This window comes from Nannospalax galili, unplaced genomic scaffold, assembly GCF_000622305.1.
Source record: "Nannospalax galili isolate Female #2095 unplaced genomic scaffold, S.galili_v1.0 scaffold388, whole genome shotgun sequence".
NCBI classification, from domain to species: domain Eukaryota; kingdom Metazoa; phylum Chordata; class Mammalia; order Rodentia; family Spalacidae; genus Nannospalax; species Nannospalax galili.
This window is the reverse complement of record NW_008360304.1, coordinates 6,032,557-6,052,361: the sequence shown is the minus strand read 5'-3', so window position 1 is coordinate 6,052,361 and position 19,805 is coordinate 6,032,557. Positions and strand designations below refer to the sequence as shown.

The window sequence follows — 19,805 nt, the reverse complement described above, 5'->3', positions numbered from 1 at the left end:
CCTACATGTATGTAGGTGCACCCGTGTTGTGCCATGCCCACAGAGGCCAGAAGGCGGTATTAGACCTCTGCAACTAGAATTATGAATAGTCATTGCCAGCATGTGGGTGCTGGGAACTGAACCCAGTTCCTTTGCAAGAGCAGCCAGTGCTCTTAACCACTGAGCCATCTTTCCAGCCCCTCTGCTTGTTTTTTGATTCAGAGTCTCTCACTGAACTTGGAGCTCACCGATTCTGCTAGTCTGGCTGGCCAGGAGGCCCCAGGGATCCTCCTGTTCCTGCCTCCCCATTGTTGGGATTATAGGCACACACTGTAGCACCTGGCTTTTATGTGAGTGCTGGAGATCCAAACTCAAGTTATCACACATACACAGCCAAGGTTTTATTGATTGAGTCATCTTTCCAGGCCCCTGATTTACTCTTGACCATGGAAGGGGTTGTAATCAAGTAGAGCAGCCAAAGCAGGAAGGGAAAGCGCTGGGCTCCATCTTTCATGTGACACCCCTTTATACATCACCTTCTCAGTCCCTCAGCTTTGTGTGCCAGGATTCACTTCCCTTTTCTGGCAACAGATTTTATGTGATATTTGAAATCACTACTTACTACATCCTTTTCAAATGATGGATGTTTCCAATTGCTACTTTCCCTTTTTAAAAAACATTTAATTTACTTAAAATTTTGTGTGTGTGTGTGTGTGTATGAGTGTATTGCCTGCATGTAAGTGCACCCATGTCATGCAATGACTACAGAGGTCAGAAGACAGCATTGGATCCCCTGGAACTAGAGTTATGGACAGTTGTTAGCTGCCATGTGGGTGCTGGGAATTGAACCTGGATCCTTTGCAAGAGCAGCCAGTGTTCTTAGCCATTGATCCATCGCTCCAGTCCCACAATTGCTAATTTCAAAGTAAAGCATTTCTTTAGAGTACATTTTGATATACAAGTAAGGAATAAGGAGGGAGGGAAAGTTATGAAAGAAAACGATAGGAGATTCCAGTTTTATAGAACTTGCTTTTTTAGGTTGGGATTACCAATAGACGGGTTTTGTGGACCATGGTTCTCCGTGACAGCATCAGATAGGACTTGACACAGCAGCAGTGAGGGGTCAGGGTAGGGTGGTTTGAGCAGGAAATGCTCTTGAAGCTGTTTGGAAACTTCAGAGTCTCTTCCTCAATACAGTTTTGTTTTCCCAATAATTTGTGTTTGATTGTCATCTGCCTCTGTCAGTGTGCTCACCAAGGGCTTCCTTCTCCTCCCAAAGTCCCTTCTTCCTATCCTGTTGTGTTTATCAGCAAGTTTTAGATAGTGCCATGACAGTAAATGTTTAATAACCGACTTTCTGTGGGTAAAAGTTCTGGCTCGTAGTGTTTGCCAATGCCCATGGTGTAAATCCATCTATCATGGCTAACTGCAAGCTGTCACCATGAAGTCACCGCATGTGGGGTTGGAATGTGAGTGATGGCGTATCATTGTATTGCATATTCACCTTACAGATCTGAGGCAAATGGCCTTGGAGCACAGAAGACAAAAAGGGGGTCAAAGAACCGGGAAGTGATAAAGACTGAGTATTATCCTTGCTTTAAATAGAATTTATTTAATTGTAAGATTATATAGCTCATTTTTAATAGTGACTATAATAACTGGCCTACAAAATGCCTAAAAATTTCACAATCTTAATACAAGACAGCTATTGGGTTGGAAGAAAAAAAGGACACGAAGATGAAATGAAAGGATACATTTAGTACTAAAATATTTAAAGGTTTCCATACCATTCAGACTTTATGCCTGGGTCCTTCTGAAACTAGAGTACATAAGTTCACAGAAATGACTGGTAGGTTAGAAGCCTGGACTATGGAGCCAGTTCTACTGTTTGCTAACTGTAGCTTGTTTCTCATCTAGTACATGGGTACAATAGCAGTAGGTTCATATGGGCTCCGCTGAGGATTATATGAGATAATATGTTTTTAGTGCTTATCCCTGTGGATCATGCAGGGAACTTTCAGTCAGTGACAGCCATGAAATCTAGTGTGACTACTATCCTGAACCATCTCTAAACATCCCCAGAAGCCGTAGAAGTGTTTGGTCTAACCCAGGTACAGGTTCATGTGCATGCCTCAATCTTCATTGTATGGCCTAATCTAATCAGTCATTCTTATAGGCTCAGATTCAAGGGGAGGCATGCTCCTCTTTGCACATCTCTGAAACAAACTGCTCACAAATGCCGATTCAAATACAGGCAACTCATTTCTCAGTGTTAAGTGCTGTTGTCTCTCTAGGCCTTCTATTAACACATACATATTCCTCAGAGGGTATCATTATGTCTAGTTCCTTGGCGTGAATGAGGCAACCAGGTCCCAAAGTTCTGTGCTTGGGTTCTTGGGAATCTAGGAACAAGAGGTCTGGTAGTGGGTGAAGGGAGACAGAAAGGACAGGGGCCACCAACCCTCCATGTGTCTCTTCCCCACCACATTCTTGGGACCAGCCTACTTCCAGGTTGATCAGATGCATCTAAAAAGAAATCCACCCCAGTCTTTCCCTCTCTGGTGTCTCCATTAGTCCAGGTTGATGGCCCAGTCAGTTTTTAGGTTACTAGTCCACTGCTGAAGTGAGACCCCTGCTAAATATTGGGGGTTGATCTTCCTGTATTAAGGACACCAAGTTTAGGTGGGTTGGTCAAGCTGAGTTTACTTGTGGTTTGAAGTGTGACCTTGAGATAGTCATGGCATGTCTCTGGACCCCGTATACTGAGGAAGCTGATTATGCTTAGCTTGAGACTAAATGAGAGCCCTTTGGTAGCAATAACACTCAAACACAAGATTTTTCTTGTTGTTGTGACCATTTCCTATGTCCAATTTGCTATTGTTAGTTTACTCCTTTTTCTTCCATTCTCGACATATGGGTGTAGCGAAAAAGGCCTTCTTGGGAGCACCATAATTAGAGGAAAAGGATACATTTCCTAACCTTTATTCTGAAGGTTTGTAGGAACTACCATGCAAGTCTGTACCTAGGATCACTTAGTCATAATACAGTGTTCAATAACATTAACCCGCAGTTGTTCCTAGTTTGGCTCAGGTATCTTGGCACAGTAAAAAGGCAAAGGCAATGTTGTAGGAGCCTGAGGCCTGTAAGCATGGACTGTATTCTTCTTGAGGTTTTGTGTGTTTATCTGGGGCACCTATGATGCTACACAAATATTTCCCAAATATTAGAAACCAAAAGAGGAACTGTGGCCTCTAGAAGCATCATATTAAACAGCCATGAAGGTTTTGGATTGCAGGCAGGCATCACACATGCTGGTCCCTCCCAGTGCTGACCACCGGGCTCCAGGTCTGGGTCATTCTTGGTTGGATGTGGTGGGCTAAGGCCCTGGAGCAGCATCTCTGATAGCTCTGACAGCAGGCATGATATAGGCCCCTCTGCTGAAGACCATAGAGCTTAATTGTTTATGTTAATTTGTGAGCAAAATTAGTTGTGCTCCTCAGTACTGTGATAGAATGAAGCCTCAGTTCAGAATCCCAGGAATGGAGTCCCAAGTGACTCCAGAGAACTGTGTTTTCAAATCTTCTATGAATTGGCACCTTCTATGTAGTGCTTAGGGTGTGGGCTGGCAGCAAAAGTGGCTGGAGAATCACCCAGTTTGGGGGAGCGTATTGTGTTTTAAGATTAATTATTTTTGGTGGAGAAAGGATTGCTGATGGCCACTCAAGGCAATCTGCCCAAAACAAAGTGCTCACTTGGAGGCCTGCCAGGCCTGGCTGGTGTGCCTGGGGTGAGGAAATGGACTGGCAAAAGGCCCACTCAGCCCCACCCAGCCCTGTGCTGGACTTGGGCGCCATGCTTCCCCAGCACCTGGAGAGCAGCGGGAAGGATGGGTAGGAGTATGTGGCCCATTTGGGAAGGCTTTAAGGTTTCCAACTTAGAATAGAGAGCAAGCAGATCTTCACTTTCTGTGTAGGAAGGCCACTCATGGGAGACTGATGTACTGTTCTGACAACTAAAAAGAAAGCAGCCTCTGGAGAAGGGAGACAGGATCCTGTGCTTTCCTCCTGCATGCCGAGCTGGGCTTGCTCCTGAGTTGTCATGTTTATGTGCTGCAGAAGGATGAAGAACCTTTTAGAAGTAAGGAAAGCAAAGGAAACCCAAAAGTGTGTGTCAGAGCCAGCTCTCCAGGCCTACCTGGTTACTTCTCTCTGGGGTCCCAGTGTTTGATGATAAATTGTGTGTCAAGAACACAGTGCTTCTTTGGCTCATACAAAAAGATGTTATTCCAGTGAGAAGGTTGATAGATTTATAATTTATACATTTATAAAGTCTCTCTAAGGAGGGAGCATCCTCCCAGAGGTGAGAGATTCATTTTATACTTTTTTATGCTGTTGCTTCTCTCCTGCATCTTACCCATCCTACTTGCTCATAGAGGGCAAAGGAGTTTTCAAAAAAGCACCAGGAACTTCAGGACTTTAATTTCAAAGCATAAAGGGATCGCATGGTCAAGGAACCAGGCTATGGGAGCCTGAAAAAAGAGGATTCTGCATCTGACCATCGTCCCTAGTGCCGGATCAACCAGAGCGCTGGTGGTACAAAGGGTGCCCTGAGCTGACTCCTCTGTCTGCCCGCCTGCCGCAGGCTCATGCAGCTTAGATGCACATGCAGCCTAGATTGGATCTGAGGCTCCTGGGAAGGTGTCAGTTATGGCTAGCTGGTCTGAAACTTGATCTGTCTCTGGGCTGGCTGGATCCCCTCCCCACACACGCTGCCTCAGCCATGGCAAGGTAGCCTCTACCTCAAATAGGCTGAAAAAAGAAGGAATTGTTCAGACGCCAAGACTCCAGTGGTCTGTTTTATGGTCACGGAGTTATTTGCTCCTTTTGGAAGCAGCAAAGAAAGGAATTAGGGGTGGTGGGAAAGAACTATTCTGGTAGAATCTTACAAATGTTCTATAAAATTGTACCAAGAAAACAGGACAGACATCATACTAAGAGCTTGAATCACGGGATGTTTACATAATATAATGCCCATAGCAGACAAATACTAAATACCACAAAGTACCTGAGACCAAAAAAAAAAAAAAAAGAAAAAGAAAAAGAAAATAGGAAGGAAGGGAGGAAGGAAGGAGGGAAGGAAGGAAAGAAGGAAGGAAGGAAGGATGGAAGGAAGGAAGGGAGGGAGGAAGGGAGGGAGGGAGGGAAGGAGGGAAGGAGGGAAGGAAGGATTGAAGGACGGAAAGGAGGAAGGGAGGAAGGGAGGAAGGAAGGAAGGAAGGAAGGAAGGAAGGAAGGAAGGAAGGAAGGGGAATAAAATAAAAAGGAATCTGGTCCTGATATCTGGAGGTCCCAGGTGCACAGGTCAATTTTCCTGGTGGCTATGAGAGAGCGTCCAGTGGCTCCTGGTCTCACATCTCTGCATCTGTGGAGTGGACCTCCGTTGCAGTGATAGCAATTCCTATGGCAAGGCTGCCATTGTCAGAGAAGAGTTGGGCCAGCGAGGTGTTGAGGACGAGGCAGTCCCCGTCAGTAATGACTGAGTCCACACACTCCAGGACAGACCTTGGGGTGGCCTCCCATTTGAGACGCCGGTGGTTTCTGTTGAGCTCCAGGCGGTAGGTGAAGCAGTCGGCTTGAGTGGGGGTCCCAATCAGCATCATAGTGGCAAAGAACTGGGGATGCCCTTCATGCCGTTCCTGCTTCCTGAGCACAAGTAGGAAGTGGTGGCCAAGGCAGGAGTGTATGATGATCCAGTCGGCTGGTGCAGGGAGGTGCATGTCCGTGGCCAGGAAGACTATCTCTGCCCCTTGAAGGATGTCAACCCTGTGGATCTGCCGCAGGTGAGGCACCACCACCTCCAAGTGGCCTTCCCATGGGCAGGAGAAGAGCGGGCACATGCAGGGGGTCACCTGAGTACTGTGCAGCCCTGCCTCCTGGTGGTGGAGGTGGTGGGGATGGGCATGGTGGCACAGGTGGTTGTGGTGGCAGTGATGGCGATGGTGGTGGGGGATATGGTGCTGGTGGAAGCTGACTTGCTCTGCAGAGCTCTGGGTGATGGCCCGTCTACTGGACACATACTAGAAGGAAAGAGAAGAACGTTAGTGGGTGTGAGGCTTGTTTCTGTCCTTGGGTGTGATTTCTGACATTGGAACTGTTAAAGGCAGATTGTCCAGTACAGGCATACAAAGTTTCATTTCTTAAAAAAATGAGGGGAGTGGGTGAGATGACTCAGTGAGTAAAGGCACTTGCCACCAGTCTGATGACCTGAGTTCAATCTCTGGGACCCACATGGTAGAAGAAGAGAACCAACTCCCACAAGTTGTCCTCTGACCTCCATACATGTGGCATGACAGACAGACACACACACACAGGCTAAATAAATATAATATCTGTTTTTAATGAGGGGGACTAGGGAGATAGCTCAGTAGATAAAGAACTGGGCCTGAGTGTGATCCCCAGGAAGAAACAAAAAACATGGCAGCAATGCACTTGTAATCCCAGTACTGAGAAGACAGAGACAGGCAGATCCTTGGGACTCCCTGGCCAGCCAGCCTAACCTACTTGGTGAGTTCCAGGACAGTGAGAGACCCTGTCTCAAAAATAAAAAATAAAAAAAAAGAAAGAAGGAAGGAAAGAAAGAAAGAAAAGAAAGGATGGAAAGAAGGAAGAAAGGAAGGAAGGAATGAAAAGATAAAGACAGGCAGACAATGACAGATAGATAATGCTTGAGGATGACACCCAAGGTGGTCTTCTGGCTTTCCCACACAAGTGCACACAGACATGCACCTACACAGACATGAACATGCACCCATACATGCATACATACATAAAAAATTTATGAGGGCTATCTTAGGTGCCTGGGCAAGGGTGCCTTGAGAGTCTGAAGACTCAGGCCAAGATCATTTACTATTTGCATTGTTCTGATTCTTTACCCAAGCAAACAGGTGATGTTCCCCCTGAAATGGCATGCACTGAATGGCCATCAGTCTTAAAGAACAGCAGTCCCATGCCCCTCTCCCTTCCCCTTCTTGATACTTGATTTGTCCAGACAATGATGGTCAGTGGATTTTTCTCCCTCTTTGACCATGGTTGTTATTATTTATAGGACACTTGGTAGCAGCCATTTGTCCTTCCAGTGTTCCCAGGGGTTGTGCTGTTTTCACGGTCCTTCTCCTGGGTCCTAAGACAACACGTGGGAAGCAGAGGTGGCTGTGTGCTGTTGGACCTCAGCCATCATGAAGGGAGTATCACCTGTGACCCCTGCCACTGCCCTGTCATACACCCTGTTCCTGGCTCTCACTGCCCCCCACCCCCGCAGCTTGCTCACCTCTGGGAAGCCTCCCTCCACCACTTTCTCTCCCACTTTCTCTTCCTCATGGCTGTGTGCCCACAAACACTCTTAACATCAGACCCGTGACAACACATTCTGATCCAGTATCTGTAAACATTTATTAAGCACCTGCTATGGCTAGACCCGGCAGGCATCAGGTATTTAGCTGTGAGCAAAACAGATACCACGTCCCCTGGTGTGGGTCCAGTTCTAATTAATTACAGTTTTGACAAGGGTCCTCCTTATGACATGAGAACTATGATTCATAGTTTTCATTGGAAGAAGCAGGCTTTAGTAGTAACTTGCCTATGGCTACAGAACTGGTAAGCAGTAGCCTGAGATTCAGTTTCAAATCTCCCAACTCTGAACACAAGAGCACATACCCCATCCAGTCATGCCCACGTTCAGCCCCCTCCCTCCTCTATATCCAAAACTTGTCTGTAACTAGCTTGTAGGATCTGATCCATATAGTGGGACTGGTACTCTGTAGTGGAATTTAGACATAAGGCCCTCACCTGAAGCAATTTCCTAGGCCCCATCATGAGAGAAAGTCCCTTCAAGTGCCTTTGAGCACTTGTCTCATCAGCTTGTTCCAGTTCATTCTCAAAGTATAGAGAATGAGGTGAAAGTCCATCTTTCACATTGTGACTGCCAGTGATGCTCCCGCCAGCTCACTGTGCTAACTGTGGTCTGGCTGACTTCCATTTCTTTAGTGCAATGTCTATGTTTGTTGGGGGACCCTGCTGCTAAGGTTGCAGTCCACCATGTCTGGATAGCTCTAAGGAGATCGGTGCTATATGCAAGGACTCCCTTTCTCAGCTGGGGCTTCCTGTTCTCTGCCTGACTTATCTGGAAAGTGCCTCCAAGAACAGATGCCTGGCCTTATTTGGAACATGACCTTGGGCATAGTTACCTGCAATAAAACTGCCCCCAGGTTTTTTTCTATGTGATAATTAGGCATTTCCCTATAGCCAGATGATAGGATCCCCCTACCACATGTAAATAAAGCATACTATGAACACCTATCAGCTGAAGCTTTGGCTGCTGCCTTTACACTATATTTTTCCCTGACCCCCACTGAATAAACAGAGCTGTATCACTGAATCTGACTCCCTGGAAGGTCTTTTCTGTTGTGCTCACTGGCTGTCCTGACCCCGTTCTTCTGCTCCCTTTGTTCTTGTGGATCAGTGGCCAACGGCCCCCAAGGGGAGGGAGAGACCCACATGTGCTCTCTCTACATGACTGTGAACTGAAGGAGCCACTTCTAATAGTTCCTGCCTTGTCCTTGGATTGTATCTATTAATGGTCTACTACCATTCACCTATAACTGCCACCCCCCCCCGCCCCCAAGGATGACGATGTATCTTCAGCAATGAAACAATAGACTGGGTTCTAGATGCCTGCTAGAAATGACTTTGATTTACCCTTCAATGTTCATATGGGGAAGGAAATAATTAACTAGTGCATACCATCTACTAAGTGCTAGGCACTATAGAAAGCATCTAATTTTTTGTTTACTATTTTATTTATTATTTTTATTTTGTGTGTATGAGTGTATTACCTGCATGTGTGTAAGGGCACACATGTCATGTAATGCCCGAGGAAGTCAGAAGAGGGCTAACAACCATCTGTAACTTCAGTTCCAAGGGAATGCAACGCCCTCTTCTGTCCTCCATAGGTATTGCATGACACAGGTGCCCTTACACACATAAGGCAACACAGTTGTACACATAAAATAAAAAAATAAATAAAATAAAAAATAGAAATTAATCATTTCATTTATCTTTTCATAGTAGAAAGCAATTCCTACGTTTAAAAATTAAATTAAATCTCAGTTCTTGCTTGCTGGTAACGTATACCGTCTAATCATTGGGTAAGGTGAGGAGGTTCCTCCTGTCTTCTGGGATGATGAGGTCCAAGGCTTGTGGACTCCATCATCCAGATTCCTAGGCTCCTTCACAGATGTGCAATGTACAGACCCAGCAGGTGGTTTGCCTCTTCTGCTGTGCTCAGGGGAACTTAGGAATGACTTACAATATGGACAGAATCTGGACTAATGACTTTTACTTAACCTTGCACCAAAAAGCTACTGTCTATAATGCATACAAGCTCACTGAGCCATGTGCTCTTGTCATCTGGGCACCTGACCTTGATCCCTGGGGACCCTACTCTGCCTTCCACCCAAAGTAGTGAATGAATATGGCTGTGCTTTTGCATATCAAAGCTCTGAAAGCAATGGATTCATATTCTCGTATCTTCACTGGGAGAGGTGAGAATGGAGAAGTTTGCTTGACATTGTGTGTTTGAGATATCTTAGGCCTAGGGATCAAAAGGCAAGATTCTCTGAAGGTAAGGGTGGATCCAAGCTTGTAGTTTTCCACTGCATGCTGGAAAAACTGTTTGAATGAAAGTATGGGTGAGGGCTGTAAAATGACATTAAAAACTAAGTTAAGTAAGACAGGATGTGGTGATTCATGTCTATAATCCTAGCTTTCAGGAGATAGAGGCAGAAGGATCAGAAGTTCAAGGTCGTTCTCAACTACATAGCGAGTTTCAGGCCAGCTTGGACTAGATGAGACCTTGCCCCTCAAAAAAACCCAAACAAAAGCAAAGAACCGACTAAACAAACAAACAACCCAAATCCCCCAGAAACTTATAAACTGTTACACCAAGGTGGTCTTTTCATTTAGCCGTAGTTTGGAGTGTAAACCTGAGCAACCTTCAGGCTTGGCCCTCACTTGTCTTGATTGATTGACTTTCTCACTGGGCAGCAATCTGACTGCATACAGGTGACCATGAAAGCCTGGGGGCCTCAATCTTCTTGCTGTTGGCAGAGGCCTCCTGTATCAGTACTGAGCTAGGACAAAGACCTTCCTGAGACTCCTGTCTCTGGGCTTGTCCTTCATGTGCCTTTTCCCAGTCCATCTCCTATCTTTTCCATCCTGATCTGTGCAGCTAGCATCAGAAATATAAATGTATATAGTATTTATATTGTATCAGCTATTATAAATAATAGATGATAGTAGATGGTTTAAAGTATTGGGGAAGAGGTTCATGGGTTATATGTAAATGCTAGGTCATTTAATATAAGAGATAGGGATTTTAGTAACCATGGGGTAAGGGGTCCTAGAACCAATCCCCAAGGATATTGGAAGAGGACCATATGCATTGGTGGCCCTGAAAAATCCACACTGGAGGATATAGCTATTCTAGGTGGTGTGAGGTGACATTACACTTGGTAAAGCTAAAAGGTGTCTTCTCTAACAAGACAGGCAGAAGGCTTGCCAATGCAGAGAACAGGAGGATCAAGGAAGCTAGAGGGAATACAGGATACTCAAGAAGTGGCAAGAAGTTTCTCAGAAGCTGATCAATGGAGATGGAGAGCTGTTAGGTCATGTTGCAAAAGCCTTGTAAACCAAGTTAAGGCTTATAAACCTCGGGGCTCAGGGAGAAGCAGCATGAAGGCCCAGGAGACTCAGTTGCTAGCTTTAAGGAACTCATGTGGGCAGCACGACATCTTTAATCCCACCAACATAACCTGTTCCTGGTGACATTCAGAACAGGGCCAGCAGCTGGTACCTATCCTGTCCCACTATGGGACTGAGGCAATAGTCCTGTCTAGCCTACCCTCTCTGCTCGTTTCCTTTTGGCTCCATCCTTACACTATCATTAGCCTTTTCTAAAACTTTTTTCTTTATTATTTCTTTATTATTTTTATTTTTATGTGTATGAGTATTGCCTGCATGTAAGGGCATCCATGTCATGCAATGTCTGAGGAGGTCAGAAGAGGGCATCGAATTCCCCTGGAACTGGTTGTTAGCCACCATGTGGGTGCTGGGAATCAAATCCGGTCCTCTGCAAGAGCAGCCAGTGCTCTTAACTTCTAAGCCATCTCTCCACCCCCACCTCTATTTTTGTTTTACAATTGCTGCAATGTTAATGGCAGATGGGGCATAATCCAAGGAGACTGAAGTGAATGACTGTGCAAATAGAGTGGGGCATTATGAACTCAAGGAGACCTGGGTACTCTCTGTGCTCCAAGAAAGAACTAAAAATAAATGCAGCCTTAATTCTTCATTTCTTCCTGCTCCATCGTTTGATGCAAAATATGTTTCATTTAAATGATCCTTGGGTGAGGGAGGCCACGGGGCTGCTGGCAGGGAGAAGGGATTCGTTTAATTGGCAAAATGCTAATCGTTTTTGGAAAATGAATTCTAATCTTCCCATCTAATACAGTGGATATGTGAGTAATTACTTTCCTTCACTAAACTGTTAATGCAACATTAGTGATTACACTAATTAAAACTAATGAACTCTTACAGACTGATAAACCCCTCAGTCAGTCAGTGGATGCTGTCCTTCCATTGGCTGTGTTTAACTTCCCATTTGGAAGAGAGGTTTTGAATTAACCTTTAGAATAATGTGCAAAATTGGGTTTAGAAATGTTAGGCTTTATAGACTGGGTATAATTCTTTCCCCAAGCATTAGTGAGGCCATTTCCACTGAGGGTGTAATTTAATTTAAAAACGCATTCCTTAATTTGATCAGCCACACTCCTATGGTTGGTAATGACTGTCTCTCTGAATCCTGACTTTAGGAGGGGAAACGAGTCCTTGGAGTTATCCTTGACCCTTTCCCCAGTTTCCGCTCCCTGTGGTCAGAAGGTTCACTTAGAGGATTACCTTTCCTTTCCACTTGCTTTGTTTGAACAGAAAGAGGATTCTGCACCCAGCTTTAAAAAGCAGGCTCATGCTCAGAGGTTCTTCTAGACTGCTCTGTGTGCTAATTAACTGAGGGTGTTTGGGAGAAGGGAGAACAGACACAACACTGTCTAGGAATTTCATACAGAGAGTGGCAGAGCAGAGCAGGTAACATTTCAGGGCAAGAACAGGGCTAAAGCCAAGGCCTGACCCCAAGTGCACAGTCAGGTCTGCCAAGAAGTGAGAATGAATGTGACTGCTTCTGCTTAGTGTTTAAACATTTTCTGCTTCTGGGAAAGATCGTCAAAGGGGAAAAAGCTAATGCTCCTCATTTTGGTTTTCCTGGCTCTCTATACCTTTTCCACAAAACCTACAGTGAATGTGTACTCAAAACCCAGAAGGATGCTGGGATGCTTGAGGAATGGTTAAGAAATAAGTCAAGCTGAGATGGAAAAGCAACAATGAGGCTTTCTCACTCAGGAAAGGACATGTGAATGTAACCCATGCTCCTGCCCCCTCATCAGAGGCAGCTATTAGTTGTATTTGGTGCATAGCTGGATGACATGGTCATGCGGGGCATCAAGCCCACGCTGCAATTTTCTTTAACATAGTTTCACATAGAGAATGTAATATAAATGCATATATTTTACAACCATGCTCTGGGGTCTGTTTAGTTCCTGGTTTAGGAATTCACACTTCAACTTGATCATCTAACATGTCATTAGAAAAGACCACACAGCAGAGATAATGAGTACAATTGCCTCAATTGGTGTCTGAATTTCTGATTCACACCAGATGCTGCTAATTAACACTTATGCTTAGGTCCTCATTGGGAATTAGTGGTTTGTCAATCAGCATAACAGATGCTAAGAATGGACTCTCATTGATGAGTGAGACTTGGTTAAGGAAGGCAGACAAATTCCTCATTTGGCGAATGGATCCTGAAAGCTTCTCTAAATATTCTGTGTGGTGCCTCTGAGGCAGGACTCAGTGTACTTAGATGCCATCTTTTACGAGTTTGAATTTCATTTCTAAACTATCACTGCGTGCTGTAATCCTAGCCCTTGGGAGGCTGAGTTTGAGGTCAGCTTAAGCTATAGTGTGAGACTTTGTCTCAAAAAAACAAAACAAAACAAAAAAAACCCCCACAAACAAACAAACAAACTGTTAAGGTACCCTCTAAATACTTTTATTTATTTTAAAATATTTTATTTTTTTATTTTAGGTGTATGAGTGTATTTCTTGCATGTATGTAAGTCACCCATGTTGCACAATGCCTGTGGAGGTCAGAAGAAGGCGTCAGATCCCCTGGAACTGGAGTTAGCATAATTAGCTGCCATGGTTGTTAACCGCCATGTGGGTGCTAGGAACCGAACCTGGGTCCTCTGGAAGAGCAGCCAGTGCTCTTAACCACTGAGCCACCTCTCCAACCCAATGCTCATATTTATATCCACCGATTAGTGTTGTGCTCAGCTTTGGTCGGAGAAGCTTCTTATTGCAGTAGGCTGTAATCAATATAGAGAATCATAACTGGTCAAAGTGCCAAGAATAATTGATAGTGGAGTTCTTGGCCCTAAATAGGACCTCTCTATCATCTCCTTCAGGGCTCGGGGAACATCCTAACGGAGGAAGTGGAAAGAAGGTGAAAACCAGAGCAGTGGGAGATGTGCAGCGGAAAGACCTGGCCTAGCCATGAACTCACTGCAGCTGTGTTTATGTGCACAAGACCTGCATAAGTTTGGTCCAGTCAACATTTCATCATGGATGGGGAGGGGGCCCATGAGGCCCTTCCCCTCACTGAGGGACTATCAGTAGTCAATAGTTGCTGGGGGAGAGGGTGTGATTTTCTTCAGTGGTATTGCCACTGATAAGTTGGTTTTTGTGCCAGTAAATACCAAAGCCTTCATGTGTATGCAAGCTCTCTCATTAAACTCAGTGGATCACACACCAAGAAAACATGAAAGTAGGAGAGTGACTGGGAAGAAGAAGGGTTCAGTGGAAGACAGAGGGAAGTAAGGGGTGAAATGACTAAAATTCATAATACACACGCTGAAGCTGTCAGAGAAAGAAAAACATCAACTCCAATACAAAACCAAGCATAAAACCAAACAAATATTTCTGCGTACAGAGTTGTTTTTTCCCCCTAGTGACTAATTCTGAAAATTGAATATGGTGATTGTTGAGTCAGGATCTTGGTAAGAGGGAAATGGGATGTACTGTGAAAAGAGAAAAATAATAACTTTGATTGACAAGTCTATTTAAAACCAAGACCCGTGGGTGAGAAACAATGCAAGAGATGCATAGAGATGGCTGCATACACTGGTCTATATCTCAAAGCTCCCTCAGCTGCTCCTCTTATAAGTGTGGTCCCTGGTTAGGGACAGGAAAGAAAACGTAGATGACACCATGAAAACAAAAACAATGTCTCGCTGAATCCCCAGCCTTGAGATCACAGGGCCCTTCTTTAGTTTCTAGATCTGCATCCTTGCCTGACTAGGACTAGTTGGTTTATCTGTGAATATTTTCCTGCCGTGGAGTGCTGTTATGACATGGAATCATTGGTCAGATGCTTGACAAACATTTGTAGTGCAGACTGATGCATTAATAATAGCTGCCTCAGGAGGATCACATGGTTCTGTCCTTTATACCACTCAGGTGTGTCAACAATCATCCTATCAGAAGCACCTGTTTGGGGCAATCAACTACTATAGATGGAAAAGCTGCCCCACTTCCTGACCTGTGAACTAGCTGTAAAGCAGATGAGAGCTCACCAAACACCTCACTTCTTATTTTAATATGCACTGAAAATCACTAGTTGGTGATTGGGGTGAGCTGGGGTCACTGATGGCAAGAAGTGTATTTAGTTTCTTATAGGTCCTGGGATGGTCAGGTCCCACACATTGCAGTGCCTGTTGTCTAATGGATTCTCAATAAGCATGCACTGTTCAAATGTATGAATGAGCAAATAGCTCTTAAACAGAACTCTGTTCTCACTTGTCTGTCCTCCACACTGGCCCCTCAGCTTCTGGAGAAATATATTTTTGTGTGTGTGGTACCATGAGTTCACATCTTTGAGTTGATCAGGATGGAGTCCTGGCAGCTCCCCATCCAGAACTAAACAGGAATGGAACATAGGATCTGCATGTAAGTCTCACAAGGAGGCTGGCTCTGTCATGTCTCTTATCCATCACTAGGAAGTAAATTTCATCCCAACCAAAGATTGCTTATCTCCATATATATCCTCCCTGTAAAATAAGTATCTAACGTCTAGGTAAAGCCTCTCATCTGAACTCCATCCAGATAACTGGGATACTGGGATTCTCTCCCAATGGCTGATATAGCTCCCTGCACCCTGTGCTACTCAGGGATCCATCATCCAGAAGGTAGGCCTAGGATATGAGGGGTTGTCAATGGGTGGATATTTGGGGAGGGTTAATGAATTTGGATGTATAGGCTAGCATGTCTACTTGGCTTTGTGTGAGGACCATCACCGTATGGAATGAGCCAGGTTTGGAAGAAAAGGAAACAAGGTATTAGATAGGAACTGTGTACACAGCTCATTATGAAGGTATACTTATGAAGTTAGGAGAATGGGGCATATTCCCAGTCTCATCCCTGGAGTGTTTACTTTGAAGTACTTTAGATACTTGTATATGAGCCTCCACTTGTGCTTTTGCCTTGAGCCCTGCAAATGTTCAGGGCAGGCCTGCAGTCAAAGCACACAGCTGGAGGAAAGCTGCATCCTCTCTGTTTATTCTCTGGTTCTACTTTTCATCCGTGAGACTTGGAGCATGCTAATGAGCCTTGTGAATCTTGCAGATGAAAGAATTGCTCTTAAAAGCAACTTTTTGTTAAGTTAGACTTTTCTATTGCAGCTGGTAAGTGAAGCCTGGGCCTACACGAGCAGTTTACAAGTTAAAATTTAATTACCTGAAGCACCGTTAACTAGAAGCATGACTGTAGAATAACTGTGGGACCAAAAGATGACTGAGGAAGGTGTGTTGAGCCCACTGGGAGAGTAACTTTAGCCAATTTGGACAACCTCAGGCTTTGGGCAAGAGTATCACCCCATTAACAGAGGCTGCTATGACTGATTTTGTGCTCTAAGCTTAGGGGGAAGATGGGCTTCTAGAAACTGTTACATACGCAAGCTTAAGCACCAGAAACAGATATGTTTACACATTTTGAGTAGGCAGAGGTGTGTCCTGGGTAGCATGAGACATTCTGATGGCTTGGTTGCCCCAAGGCCAGGTGTCAAGCTTGTCTCTCAGTTCTTCAAAGACATCATGACCAAGAGCTCTACAAATTTAGCTTGTTCTATTAGAAATTTCCTCTATCTGCAGAGCACCCTTGGATCAGCTAAGTTGATCCCTTACTCTCAAGATCCCTTACTCTGGCAAGATCAGGTCTATTTCTTTCTTTCTTTTTTAATAAAGAATTTATTGAGAATTTCATACATGCATATAAGGTGTTTTAATAAAATCCATGCCTACTCCCTTCTCTCCAACTCCTCCCATATCTCCCCATCACTTTTTTCTGATAACTTCATGTACTCTTTCTTCTTCTTTATTTTTTTATGGGGCTTTTTTCTACTCTAACATTCTCCCCTCTGAAGAGGTAGCCCTAAAATATTTTAGGGATTAGATAAGAGCTCCCAAATACGTTTGACATTTTTTGCCTTTAGAACAGAGTATGTTGCTAAGAGGCCGAAGGACACTTTGACTTTTAGCCATGAAATTGGCTACTTTTCTTTTGGGGTCCTTTTGCCATAACTATCTAGCCAGTTCCTACCTCCTATTCTTATCACACCATCCTCTGAAGAAGATCACAAATTGCTGATAGGGAATCAGGACGCTGACTGCTCTGGCTTCTTCCATGCTGAACAGGGATGCAGGGTGAGGCAATTGGGGTACCCCTTCAGTGGGTCTGTCTAAAAGACTCCCAAATTGCATAACTATTAACTGTGGAAAGAAAAGGAAGTCCTTGACTGGTGCCTAGCTATTTTAAATTATCAAAATTAAAAACTTTAAATCCAAAGAAATATAATGAATGTATAACAGTGGTTTTTCGAAAAAGAAAGGAAATCATTTGTAGTGCTTCTTACATTTAAAACATTCTCAATATAACTCAGGATTTGCTTTCAGGCATTTTGATAGCTGTTGGAGTGGTTAGAATCAGTGTCAGTTCCCTCTCAAAGGCTTCTAGATAGGGGGAGAAAACAAATTTGTCTATCATTTTAGAACAATAGCTGTTGTTTCTCCCTTAGCTACAGGTGGGCATGACAGTATTAAAGACCAAGATTTAAAGTCTTACATCTGAGCAGCACTTTCTGGTTAGGAACAAAATCATCAATGAGAAATAATTGTCTATCTATTTCATGTCCTTTGTAATATGCAACAAACTTGTTTAGCATTTTCCTCAGTGGCCTGAGCTCTAGGGAAGGAGAGTGAAGTGTCTGTACCCCCAGCAGAAGCATAGTGCTTGGAAGTGGTAGTTGCCCCAGAAATACGTATGGAGAGAATAAATGACTCCTCACTACGACCCAATATGATCTAACCACTTCTGACTGTCTGATGAGAACTACCCAGGTCAACTCACCTGCATGAATTCTCAGGGCTACTATGGTAGCCTCATCACTAGCTGGAATGGGCTGGAAGGAGACTCTCCAAAAGATATGGAACTTGCCAGACTGACTCCATTTGAAAAGGTGGATTTTGCAGGCATGATTAAAATATAAGTAAACATTGAGATTAGCTAATTCTGGATAATACAAGTGGGCTCCAAATCCAATGACAAGTCTTCTCAGAAGGGAGAGAGAGTAGAAGACATGGGCACAGGGTTGAAGGCCATTGAAGACAGAGAGGAACTGGAGGAATATAGCCACCATCTCAGGAGTGCCAAGCATCCTCAGAATTGGAAAAAGAAGGATGGAGTCTCCTAGGAATCTTTCAGGAGTGCAGCCCCAATGACACTATGACACTATGACACCAGACTTTGGCTCTCCAAGCTGTGCCAGCATTAATTTCTATTGCTATGTCACCAAGTGGTTGTAATTTGTTATGGTGGCCTTATAAAACTAAGACCTGGTTCTTCCTGTTCTGTTTTTGTCCTCATCCAGGCTGGAGCACTTCTCATCAAATAATTTAATGGTTTTCTGCCAAACTTACAATGAAACCTAAACTTCCTGTCATGACCATGAAGAACCAACATACCACAGCTCCCATATAGCTCTCTGGCCTCACGCTGCTTTCTCCCACATTAATTTTCTTGGCTATATGCACAGTGTCCTGATACTGTTTTTTAAACATTCTGGCCACACACCTAGGTGCACAGGGCCTTTGCGCTATCTATTCCCCCTGCCTGGAACACTATCGGATAATTCTGGGGCTCACCCTGTTACTTCATCCACACCTCTGCTAAAGCAATTTCTCCTCTGGGGCTTTCCTTCCCTTAAAATGCCTCTCAGTCTCTCACCCAGCATTATTTGACTGCATAACAATAAAACCAAAGTTATACACACACACACACACACACACACACACACACACACACATATATATATATATATATATAGAGAGAGAGAGAGAGAGAGAGAGAGAGTATTGGTCATATCTGTGCACTGTCTTCCTTGCTGCACTGCAAATTTCCTGGGACTAGGAATTTGGTTATGGACTGCTGTATTTGCTACATAATTATTTAGCACCTAAAAGAGCTCAATACTTTTTTTTAGAATGACCAAATAAACTCCTTTCCACCATTGAGGCAGATCAGAGGGACTAACCTTTCCTAAGGTTATTTGGCTGAGGTAAACACTGTTAAGAACTGTTCAGAATGTTAATTTTATGTTAAGTCTTTGTTATAACATGTTTTGATTCTTTAAGTGAGAAATAAACTATCAAGAGTAGACCAGCTAGTTGCTTGATGGGCACGGAGTGATCCTTCCCTGTGCCTGCCTGCTTGAGCAGGGGGTTGTCAACCAAGAATCCCTTTCTTTGTCTACTGGCCTGACTGCTTTGGTCACTATGAGGAAACTCCATCCCAGCTGCCAGGACCAGTGCAACCATGGCTGCTATTGAAACCAAAATGCCCACTTCACGAAGTGTTTCTCTAGCAACAACAACTTCAGGAGACTTGCACTGCTTTGGAACAGGCTTTGGAATGTTCTATTCCAGGCAAAGCCATCCTTGGCAAACTCGTACTGCAGTTATTCTCACTCAGGAAGAGAGGGCAAGTACTTCTGAGCTACTCAGCAAGAAGCCTGTGATGGGTAGAATGTGAGGCTTGTGCCTGGCTCATAAATGAGGCTTCGATTGGAGGAACTGACGATCATATACATATAAGGCTGTGATTAGTGAAATTATGATCTGTGAACATGTGTGTCATGCCCCTTTTCTAGCTAAATAAGCAGGTTACTTCTCAGTCTTGTTGGGTTAGCCTGAGAGGCCTCTCACCTGTACACTGTTACCCGTTAGGGTCACAGTAGAGGCTTCTCATGAATTATCTGTTGTCCACTTGTGCTCCTTATATGGGGACAGTAGGCTGAGCTGGTTGCACAAAGAGCAGATAGCATTGGCAGTAGAAGCAGCAGCAGCAGTGACAGCTACAGCAAAGAAAAAAAAATGTGGCTGAAGAATCCCAGAGAGTCCTGACACGCAAAGTTCAAAGCAGAAACATCAGAGGCGGTTAAAGCTCTGCCATCCGAAGCTCTTCAACACTAGAAAGTGACTCAAGAGTTTTAGAGAGCAACAGAAGACAGAATCCGTAAGAGCTAAGACCGTAAAGGACAGAAAAAGCATT

The 19,805-nt window shown here is 44.2% G+C and overlaps 1 protein-coding gene across 1 annotated transcript in view; it reads right to left on the bottom strand.

The window, feature by feature from the left end:
- Positions 1-5,289: 5,289 nt before the first annotated feature.
- The window catches only part of Siah3 (siah E3 ubiquitin protein ligase family member 3), a 79,317-nt gene continuing 64,801 nt past the window's right edge, over positions 5,290-19,805 (bottom strand). Inside the window, exon 2 of the mRNA XM_008824398.1 lies at positions 5,290-6,055. Within this exon, the coding sequence (XP_008822620.1) occupies positions 5,387-6,055 (669 nt within the window). The 3' untranslated portion in view covers positions 5,290-5,386. The remainder of the gene's footprint in view (positions 6,056-19,805) is intronic.